Source organism: Electrophorus electricus, chromosome 21, assembly GCF_041902795.1.
Source record: "Electrophorus electricus isolate QZ-2024a chromosome 21, ASM4190279v1, whole genome shotgun sequence".
NCBI lineage: Eukaryota > Metazoa > Chordata > Actinopteri > Gymnotiformes > Gymnotidae > Electrophorus > Electrophorus electricus.
The window spans coordinates 4,903,422-4,915,000 of NC_137517.1; the positions used below are offsets into that span (position 1 = coordinate 4,903,422).

Genomic DNA, 11,579 nt, shown 5'->3' on the forward strand with positions numbered 1-11,579 from the left:
TGGGAGGTAGTACCTGTGGATGCCCGAGCACTCGATGCACAGTAGGATGCCCAGGTTGATGCTGGCCCAGCGCGGGTCTGCCTGGCCACAGTCGCAGCACAGTTCGTTGCCCGGCAACCCCTGCACCCGCTGTGGCACGCTGTCGGGCCTGGCACTGCGCTCGCGTGGCTCGCTCGCCGAGTCGATGCTGCTGGTGGAGGGTGAGGCCGTGCGGTCCAGGCGCTGGGGGGAGGGGGGTTACCGGGGTTAATGACCGGAGGATTACGGGGGAGGTCCGAAACTAGCTGTATGGTGGCTAGATGGTCAACGACGTGGAAATCGCCGTAAAACAAGTTACAATTCCTGCACACAGGAGTCGGGAGCTGGCGCTGTAAGCGCTAACCTCGATGTAGTAGTTATCTGGACTTTCTCTGTAGGCTGAGGCAATGCTGGCCTGCACAGCCTGGATCCAGGACTGTCGGAGCTTCTCGGACTCAGCTTGTAGCATGCAGCTCCTGCCAGGCACACAATTCAACACAATGTCATCAGGCAACGGAACACGGTGCAACACACATCATCAAGGCCATGGAACACAACACACAACATCATCAGGCCATGCAGCGTGATAGTAGCCCTAGTGCAATCCCAGCAGGACCCTGCAGGCTGGGTGACATAAGTGCTGGGTGGGGTTGGGTGGTGCTGAGCACGACTCACTTGGTAGGGGACACTACGTCGAAGCAGAACCTCCTCTCAATGTCCTCACACGGCTTGACAGAACACAGTCTCAGGTCCTCTACCACCACGGTCAGAGAGTCCTAGAGGACACACAAAAGTTTCTCCAATCCTTTTTACACTTACTAGAGTAAGGTGAATTCGGTAACCAAGTGACAAGGTCGCGGACAACATTCTCATTTTGTCTGCAACCTCTGACCACTCTGGTCACGCTGGAGCACGCTTTTTAAAAACAGGTCCTCAGTCTAGCCTCCCGGAAGCTCTAGCAATACACTACTCCCAACACATCCAATCAAAGTCTGTAAAGTTTTACAATGCCATGGTTATACACATAGTCTTACGTTTAATATTCAGGGTTTCTGTATTAGGTGTAGGCACCTTCTATCTAAGGCTTTCATTTCAGTAGAAATGAGCCAGCCCTCACCTAGCTAATGCTGGGACAAAATACGCCACAGGGTGGCCATTTAAGGGAACACTCGGTCTCTCGGGTGCACCGTTTGGATCCACAGACGCTATTTAATGCTAAACACTTCAGCCAGGCGGACTCTACTCTGCTTTTAAGAGAAGCTATTTGCTATTGTGTGGCTGGAGCACTTAACCTTTCACTGTGAGTGCTGCTGGGGGCGTGGGAGGTGGGGCAGCCTGAAGAAGACGAGGAATACTTGCCTTTAGCTTCTTCTGATACACCAGCTGACTGTTCTGGATGGAGAACCACCGTCTGGGCAAAGATATGAATGACGGATGGGTGTTAGATGGACATGCTCTGAGTGGGAAACGTGGGCTGATGAAGCTTAGATGCTGTTACTTCCTTATGCCTTTAAGGCGTAGTTAAGAGCCTGTGTGAAGTGGTCTTTCCCAAGAGGAATGAGGCATAAAATTGATGCCAGCAGTGCTGGTTGATGCCAAGCATAACAGAGTGATGCCCACGTCAGTGCTAACGTAGAGTGGTCAGTCTTGCTCTAACACATTTAATTCACCAACCAAAATCATTGTCAAACCACGGCGTGCCAAATGTTCGGAGAGGACACACTGTGCAGAGGAGATTCCAATAATAATTGAACAAGCCTTTTTAGGAATGTGGTAGGAGAACGGATTCGTTTACCACAGCTAGGATTCACCTGGTAGCTACGCTGGTTTCTCTCCATGTCAGTAACTGGGTGCCTGTGGAGATCATGGCACTTAGAATCCAGCCCTGCTCACCTGTTCCACGTTTTGAAGGCATTGCTGGCTCTCTTGAACAGATAGCCCTCCATCACCACTCCATTGGGGGCATCTACATTGAACTCCACCTTAGAGTCATCGTAGGCAAAGTCCTGTCAGAGAGAGGGAGCAAAGCCCGTCAAGAACCACGGCCAGCACTAGTCACCTGTGCAGCATTGTCTTCATAATCCTCCACATTTCAAGGAATAGCGATGATCTCTGCTTTGTGGAAGCAGCCAGTATGTTGCATCATCGTTCCACTTATAAATGAGACCAGTAAAGTGGAGCTCATGCATAAATTAACATTCTTTCTGTCTGACTCCCTTGTGCGCACGCACACACACACACACACACACACACACGGAGACAAACACGTTCACTTTCCAACAAACAGTAAACTTTTACTCTCTCACATACACTCATACACACACATGATTTGTGAGGAGTGACTCATCCTACCCTTGAGAAATCCTGCCACATTTTGATTGTGACACAATGGATTACATAATCGTATGAATGGGGTTTAACCGATGACCAAAACTACCTTCAGCATTTCACACTTGAGTACTTATGCTATAATCACCCTTCCGGCTCAATTCACATCCCATTTTAAGCATGACAACCTCTTACTTTGGAACTACGAGATGGACAATACAGCTAAAATCCTCAGTACAAGATCTAGATCACTGTTGGGACAGAAGCTTCGGTCAGTTAAGAGTGATCGCACAGGTCAGGGATCAATTAACACCGTAACATTAGGGTTCCAGTGTTTAGACTAGAGAATAATGCGGTCTAAGCTAAGTGTAACACGATCCGATTTTATGTTATCACTTAAACACTGATTAGCCTGTGCTATCCCTGGAAAACGTGACCAAAAATGTCACACAATATTGAAAAACTGTATCACACTGCAAAAGTGAGAGCAGTCTATAAATGTCAGCATTTTTACCTAAATAAATAATAAACAATCGGCATAATAAACAATAAACAAAATTACAACTTTACCCAAGATAGATTACCCTATATCAATGTTCTCACATACAAATTCTCAGAATTCTGTACATATTCAACTACATTATGACAAAGGAAGCCACACTACGATATTAAGTGAACCCTTTATCAACAACTGTATGTCTTTATAGAGTAAGAAGAACCAAGACATATAGTGTTACAGTGTTGGATAATCGCACTAATAGAAAAGAAATCACATCACATATATCTGTGAACACTATTTTGCACCCATAGCCTGAGTCATACGTCACATGGCAAAATACTTCAATGCTGGTTATTCTCTGAGTGACAATATAAGGAGTGTCACCTCCTCTTAAACACGTTTGATCATGCAGTTAATCATACACCCAAACCCTCAAGAAACAAAAAGCTTGACTGTGATTATAATGACACCCAAGTGCTATTTGACGCACTTTCCTGCCTGTCCCAAAATAATAAAAAAATAAATACTTGGATGTTTAACACATTGGACACATTGGTAGGTAGAATTACATCTTTTAAAAATTTCCAGTATTTTGTTATTGTGTGTAACCATATCATAATTAACTGTAGAAAAGCTGTTGTACAATACAGAGACTTTTGTAAATACCATACTGGGAGCACTTTTCATTATTATCAGGAAAAACTATTTCCTTTGATAAGAATCCCTTTTTGATCATTTTGCATGAAGAAAATCTGGGATGTTTTTCTCCCTACACGATGCATCAGGCTGACTACACCAACAGCCAGAAGTCGACTACACCTACAGCCAGAGGTCGACTACACCAACAGCCAGAGGTCGACAGAGATCGAGAGTCACGACAGTTCCGAAAATAAACTCTTCACTCTATTCTATAATACAGCAGAATTTCCTTTTCCCTTCTAAATGTTTACCACACAGATAAATATGAATCAGAAAACAGAATTCAAACAAATATAGCCAGTCTTAAGCACTTAAATTTGCCCCAAAATAAAAAGATATTTTACCACACAGATAAATATAAATCAGAAAACAGAATTCAAACAAATATAGCCAGTCTTAAGCACTTAAATTTGCCCCAAAATAAAAAGATATATAAGTATATCAATCTATAGATAGATTGAGAGAGAGAGAGAGAGAGAGAGAGAGAGAGAGAGAGAGAGAGAGAGAGAGAGAGAGAGAGAGAGAGAGAGAGAGAGAGAATATGACATCAAGAACAAACGTCTCATCTTAAGGTCAATTTAAAATTTGGAATATCTTATGTGAGTTTTATTCTCCAAATAGGTCATGCATTTAGACCAGTAGGAGTAAAGTACTGTAATATTAAAGCCATTACTTTCCTTTAGAAAATCTTATAATGCATGTAGGTTGCAAATAATTAAGAACAAACCCAAATCAAATTTCACAATATTCAGCGAGACCGTGAGACGAATTAATCAGATCGCATCGAATGGAACGGCGTTATCGTACAAAGCATTTCAAAACCTTTCACATGTCTTGGACTAGTCTAGCACTTTCTTGCTTTTTAAGCTCAAATAGATATAGAAGGTTCAAGAAACGAGATATTAAATCTCTCGCGATGCACTGACACAATGTTTAAAATGCCTTTTTTTTTTTTTTTTTAATGAAAACGTTTAGAAATAAACATTCACCCACCAAAGCGAAGTCCAACCTGCCGAATATCTTCATGTTCAGGCTTTTTAAGTATTTCAAAAGCATTACATGTAGAATCTATTCAAACGAGCAACAGGATAAACCACAAACGGATCAGACGCTCATCGTCGTCGCGGAGCGCGGACGGACGCTCTCTGCCCGGCCGCTGGACAAGTCTCGGTCGCGCGGCTCCGAACCCTGAAGGCTGGCACGGCGGCGCCCGCGCGTGCTCGTGCAGCTTCCTTCAGCGAGCGCGCGCCTGTCGCCTCGCGCTTCGCTCCGCTCCGTGCGCTCGTTACCGCGCAGCTGTCCGGCGTCTCATTCGCAGCCGAAGAGCCGCCGACACATTAGATTAGATTGGAATTAGAGCAGCTCTCCGAGCTACCAGAAGGCCAGTGTCCTCTAGGTTTTAGTCTCTGTTATTCCGTCACACTTCAGGGAAGAGGCAGATTTGCGTTGCTCGTCTCTCCGGTTAAGTTACGCTTGGAGATGGCCTAGCTGGGTACCAGCTTTCAGCTTCCGGCTCTTATCTAAGACGAACTCGTTTATGCATCTGCCATCTGTAGAGTAATGTAAATGTAAAATAGGAAACACGGTTTGACACGCCGTCGTAGTTTAAAAAGCTTTTTGTTATTTTGTGAAGCGGAAAAGGCTACTAACTGCAAAAGGTAATTTTTTAAATTGGGAGTGCGGAGGGAGTGTGAGAGTGAGGAAACAAGCTGGCCAGCATCACAAATGTTTGTCAGAAGTCCACACCAGCTACACTCTGGAACTTTCTAATGTGCCTCCTGACTTCCACGCACCAGTCGGAAGGTGTTCTTCCTTGGTATTTTTGCACAGAGGTTGGAAAGATCATTTTGTACTTTCCAAGCAGATGTAGCACTTCTTTCGCTGGACCCTTGCGGAAGGATGCCATTAAAGCTTTTTCGGTTCGTTCTGTGCCACTCTGTCCTCTGTTCCTTCCTTCCACGTAGCGTGTGCGCCCGGACTAAAAGCCCCTCAGTCTGCAGGGCGGCACGGCGCTTTAAAAGCCTCAAATGCCCCGAGCAGCAGGGGCAGTTCCCCATCACATGACCTCTGAACTCTGTCGTGACCTCGTGCTTTGGGCTGTGGCACCAAACCCACAGCATACAAGAAAGCTGGGACAAACAGACAGGCTGACAGGTGTTCACACAAAGACACACACGCACTCATACATACAACAGTAGTGCTGACATCACTACTGAACCACGTGAGTGAACAGTCCCTAACAGCAAGGGGCAGAAGCTCTAAGCATCTCCAACACTCCTGCACAGAGCCTTTTTTGGGTCTTCTTACATCTTCTTGGGTTTAGCATTTTTCTTAGATGCACTGCCTGTCACCACATAAGATTTGCTGCACTTCTTTCAGCCTAAAAAAAGGCGCCACTAACAACTCAGCACAAAGACTTCCAGCTTCCTTATTAAAGGCCACAAAATGCCAACAGACCTTCTGGCATTTAAGCAAAGAAGTGAATGTGTCCTGCCTTAGTGTCGCAAAACACTCTGTAGCGTTTACATAGCAGTGAGTACTCTTTCCAAATTTGAAATGGAAAGCAACTGAGTGCATTCCTCATTTTCAGGATTTTGTATTCATAAACTCAGCCATTGCAGGTTTCAAAGTCTATTTCAAATAGCTAGCTACTCAAATATCTCCTTTCAGTCGTTTTTTGTGTTACTAGTCAGACGGGGGCAAATCTGCAGTCCCTGGGCTATGGGATGGTGAGTACCATTGCTCTGAGGATTGTTTTTTTTTGTTGTTGTTGTCAAAACCATACAGAGGAAACCCCAGGAGTGCTCTACTTGGCAACATGAATTTTACACTATTCCCACAAACACCATCACAACAAAAGTCTGTAGTAACTTTTGTGATTTGACTTCCTGTTTTATAACATAAAATAACTACTGGATTACAGAATCTAAGACTGAACTTTGGATTTGAGGGGAGTTGAAGCCCTCATACAACACTGTACTTTAATATACTGTACTATAAATGTATTCAAATACTTTCAATGTTCAATAAAATGTTTAAAAGGGTTACATGAATAACCCAATGCCATTTACTGTTAACGGCCGTCAGGATAAGCTCCCTTTTTCACTTAGAAATTAGCACGCGAACAGGTTTTTGGTGCTGAATTTAGCAACATGCTACAGCCACCACTAATAGAACACTTGTAGCTTACCAGTAGGGCTCATTTTGTTCTGCATGAATGAACAGGCATACGCTCCCAATAAACAAAACGAAGTTCGCTTCAGGCTCCGAGCACCGAGTCCATTTGCAATGGTATTATCATGAGATCTGGGCTGAGGTTAGCCGTGTCTTGCCCTATGAATACACATCTGGAGAAACCCAGCAGGCATGATGATGAAGCAAAACGCCGCTTAATCACACGTCAGCTGACTTCCCACGCCTCTTTCATGGAGAATCACGACCGCCGTTCCGAGAGGGACTCTGCCGGCACTGGCCAATCAAAGCCTTACGCTGCTCCCTGCTGCTGATGTTTAATAACGAGCAAATATAATTATTTGTTGTATTTTTGTTTTGGTTTTTTCCTCCACCACCCACATCTGGGAGGAACCAGAGGCCCGACATACAGCGACACAGTAAAGGTCCAACTGCGGTATAATTGCTGTGCTTCACTGGCTGTGGGCCCGGAGGCGTGGCTGAGTGGCATGACGGTCATTACACGAGACAAACTCTTACTCCTGGAATAAACCAATTAGATCCCCTCTGTAGATAATCGCTGCGGTTACAAAACACAGTGCACCTCTCCTGAGGTTCCCGCAACTGCACCGCATGCAAACAGGAATACGACGTGAGCACTGATACCAGCTCACTGAGAAGGAAGTCTGAGCAAAGGGTTAAAAAAAACCAACAACTCTGACCTGTAGGAGGGTCTGGGTGGCGATGTTCAGCCCGGCAGCGTCCCACGTGGAGTGGAGTCGAGGAGACAAAAGACAGGGGGCATAGGTTAGATCTAGCAGAAGGAGGTGTAGGTTACATAGCGCAGTGTGTGTTCTGGTCATATTACACACATTTACACACACGGTCACGAAACCACGCACAAAGCTTCTGCCTGGAGAGCTTTGAGGCTAAGCATCCTCCCACAGCCTGACAGATGGTCAGCGAGAGTATGGTAAGACGCTGTCCTTGCTGACCATGGACTTCTTACGTCTTCACTGACCACATGGGTTATCAGCCTGGGTTCCCCAACAAGACAACCCTGATACTGAAAGCAATTTGGTGTGGTGTTTGGGATTATTATTTAAAAATAAAAATATCACGTTAATCCTTTATATTATAGCCCTTTGTCCTTATACAAGGGCCCACCAGAGGGTGCAGACGCTTACGGTAATGACATACCTCTCAGTCTAGGTTCGCTGGAGTTATTGAATAATTCACAGCGTGCCTTGAATAACACATCTGGAGCTGAATACCAAGTTTGTTAGGTGGTTAACACTTCGGACATTTCCAGATAGCGAGGGGAAAGGGGAGGCTCAGAGGTGATGCACCTGCGCCACTAAAACGACGTGGATGAATTATTTTACGGCCTCCAGGACCAAAAAAAGGTCCCTTTTGAAACTTTATTAGCCCAAATTCTGTGTTCTATTTTCAGCTTGTGCTAAACATACCTGGTCCTGTTTGCTGCCCCACATCTTCTCTGTTCCTTTTGGTTTAGTGAAACAAAAGTGGAAACAATATGGGAACTAAAAATAAACTTAAAAGCATCTGTGCCCTGAGGAGGATGAACTGACCAATAGAAGAGGACCTCTCGTAATTACCTGCTCCAAAAAAACACATAACCTGACATGCAACACTACACATTGTGTTCATTTTCCCTTTTCGGAATATTGCGCACTTTTCTCTTTTACTGGGGCAGCTGCGATCTTTAAACAGGGATTTTCATTACAAATGATTGTTGCTGAGCACGATGTATAAATATCTAAGACCACTTACCAGAGCTGTAAGAGAAAGAAAACTGAGACGTGATAAGGACACGTATAATTAGACTCGGGGCTGCACACAGACGCCAAGAAACAAGTGACTGATGACACAAAAGAAACCGGGTTCTGACATGGACGATTGCATCAGCTAAGGAAAGCCTGACCCGGTCCTCCAGCATGTCCTGCACCTCCTGCACGTCCTGCTCTGAAAGCATGCAAGCGGCCTAGTTTTGCTGTAGCGAAAACAGGATTTTGCGCTTACAGTGAAAGTCAACGCCTGCTCTCTCAGTGCAGCAGCCTCTTTGCGGGATGAGAGATCCCGGGTCATGGGCTGTAGTGTAAAAATGCAGAGGGCTTATTTTTTTATACATCAAACGACAGGGGTGAAGATGGTAAAATTTTGGGCTTTTCCTGCCTTAACACTTGAGGCAGCTATTGGGTTTAAGATTCTAGGTATAGTGGCAATGAGCCTTTAAGCTTCCCAATGCTCAGTCGCACACTTAAGAGATTCTGTCTGTGTACATCCTGAGTGAAAACATCGCATGCGATGCATATGCCAAATTCCACAGAACACGAGGAAAACAGTCCATGATTTACAGGAGCGAACTTTCATCGGACAGTGTGCATGCGTGAGTGCATGTGCATGCATGTATGTGTGTGCATATGTGTGTCTTTGTACTCGCAGGTGTGTGCGCGCGCACTTGGAGTGTGCGTGCGTGTGTGCGATTCGTACCCGCTGCTGAATGGTGGCATGTTTGTGCTCCATCTCTCGCTTCTCCATCGCTGAGTCGATCACCAGCTGGTCCAGCTGCACATGCAAAAAAACCCCAAAAAACCCAAACCCCGAACAGCCCTGGTGAGCGTGGCATAAGAAACAGTGGATAATGCTGCAGCCTCCCGGCTTGGCCTTAGTAAAAGTGAGAGTGTTCTACCCCTCGTTCAGAGTAAAGAACCTCCAAAATGTTTTATCACCTGCAGCACCTTACAGTTAATGCGGTGGTCCTGACAAACGTCTTGTGTCCGAACGGGCCAGAGCTGCCACCGGTAAGTGATGGCGAACTCTCCCCGGAGGGTGGGGATATCACTTACCTCAGCGGCCAGCTTCTTCATGTAGGGGTCGATCTCGTCCAGGAGGTGGTAGCCCTTCTGGAAGAGTGTGTACTGGGCATTCATGAAGGACAGCATCTGTGGAGGGGAGGGAAACGGTGTTTGTATGCACACGGTTACTGGGGTGGGGTGGGGGGGGTCGCCCAGTCAGGCATTATGAACAAAGCAGAATGTCCCACGTGTGACTTACCGCATCCAGGATCTCAAATTTCTTCTTGGCCTGAAGGACATTGATCTACAGAGAGGGGAGGAGAGTGTCAGCGTATTCAACGGCCCACTGCCCAGACACGTGACCTGATTGGGTCCTGTAGGAGAGTTTGTGAATGGTGAGGTGACAGTCATTTGCTGGGAGCCCCGGCGCACAACTGGCCTTTTGGGAATGATTAGGTGAACTGCTCCGCAAAGCAAACTGTGAACTGCACTGATGTGTTTCACAAGCAGGAGCCCCAGAGAGTCGAGTCGACGGCCTCTTCATTACGCACGTTAACACTTCAGCCAAAGCCGCAATAAGATAAGGTGACACACATGCAAGAAATAGTGACTCAAATTCCAGCTACTGTGGCAAAGCTGCCATCGTATCAGACCTCTTCTTAAGTGTAATAGAACTGAAAGTGTAATAGAACTGACATCTCCATGACACAGGACATCCTTATCATGCAGGAGAGGCAGCTACCGGACACCATGGGAGCCAGTGCAGGAGAAATATCGGCGCACGCTTCCAAAGTGTTTGCTTACTAAATGTGCCCCAGATTTCAGTCCCTGGCAGATTTGTAAGCCTTGGTATCCTGCGCTCCAGAGACCTTCGCTGACTCTGCAGTTACAGGGCATCAGTTAGCTGGTGAGGACCAACACTGTGCAGGGCTCCTGTGTGCTGCCTACAGTGTTTGCACGCACATTTGTGCCCAATTCTTGCCCGACAGGGGCACTAAATCAGCGTCTGCATCTTTACAAGAACAGGTGGTGTCGTGTAGAATGGCCATAACACTGCACTGCTGGAACGGTTGGAAAACGTGTGTTCGGTGCTGAAATGGTGTTGAGAATCACTAGAAGAACTGGCCCAGATGGGAAGTGGACACACGCGAAAACACAGTGACTGAATATGAGAGTTTGGAGTGTGGGCCACTGTGTAAAGCGTGGGCCTTGTGTGAAGTGTACGCGCGTGTGTGTTGGTTCGTGTGTGTGCGTCATCAGAATGCCCAATGAGAGATCTGTACTCTCTCTCTCTCTCTTTCAGTCTCTCTCTCTGTTTGTTTGAGTGTGTGGTGCATGCGTGTGTGGGGGTGCATGTGTGTATGGCGCGCGCGTGTGTGTTACCTGCAGCACGTAGTCCAGGGCCAGGTGGCGGAAGCACTTGCGTGTGACGCTGAGCGCACTGGTGGCCTCCTCCACCTCGTGTGCTTTGTTCCTGGGAGCTTGAGCATTCTTCACCTGGGCGATCTCCAGGTCCTCCCGAACCTTGTCAAAGTGCTTCTTTGTCTCCTTAAACTTACGCACGTCCCTGGCGAACGTAGACAGGGGTTTGGCTCAGCTTTACTGTTAGCAACCTTGCGGCCATGCGCATTCACGAATTAATTACTGCTGTGAGACACGTCATTTTTCATCACCTTGTGGAATGCCCTGTAACGAGAAATCTGTCCTCGCTCTCTCTCTCTCTCTCTCTCTCTCTCTCTCTCTCTCTCTCTCTCTGTCTCTCTGTGCATGTGTATGCAATTCCTGCAGGCTACAGCAAATTTCTTTTCCTCATTCTGCGCTAAACACCTGAGGATGTGTCGTAAACACTCTGCTGTGTGTGTCTCACCGCTCTGCGCGGGGAGGAGTGTGACAGGGCTGGGGAATGCACGGTCTTACTCACTCTTTGACAAAGTTGTGCAGCTGCTGCTTCACAGATCTCTGAGCCTGGTCAAACAGGATCTGAAATGCACACAATGACTAATACGATCTAATACGGTCTAATTGTTACTTTGAAGACAAAACTA

General features: G+C 46.4%; 1 protein-coding gene across 3 annotated transcripts in view; it reads right to left on the reverse strand.

Moving 5' to 3' along the window:
* The window catches only part of acap3a (ArfGAP with coiled-coil, ankyrin repeat and PH domains 3a), a 49,401-nt gene that overhangs the window by 9,503 nt on the left and 28,319 nt on the right, over positions 1-11,579 (reverse strand). For all 3 annotated transcript variants that reach the window (XM_026998654.3, XM_081704151.1, XM_081704152.1), the window contains 11 exons: positions 11,456-11,514; positions 10,918-11,101; positions 9,794-9,838; positions 9,586-9,681; positions 9,230-9,304; positions 7,438-7,449; positions 1,912-2,024; positions 1,378-1,429; positions 694-794; positions 383-494; positions 14-222 (listed from right to left, as the gene is read on the reverse strand). In XM_026998654.3, the coding sequence (XP_026854455.3) occupies positions 14-222; positions 383-494; positions 694-794; positions 1,378-1,429; positions 1,912-2,024; positions 7,438-7,449; positions 9,230-9,304; positions 9,586-9,681; positions 9,794-9,838; positions 10,918-11,101; positions 11,456-11,514 (1,058 nt within the window). The remainder of the gene's footprint in view (positions 1-13; positions 223-382; positions 495-693; positions 795-1,377; positions 1,430-1,911; positions 2,025-7,437; positions 7,450-9,229; positions 9,305-9,585; positions 9,682-9,793; positions 9,839-10,917; positions 11,102-11,455; positions 11,515-11,579) is intronic.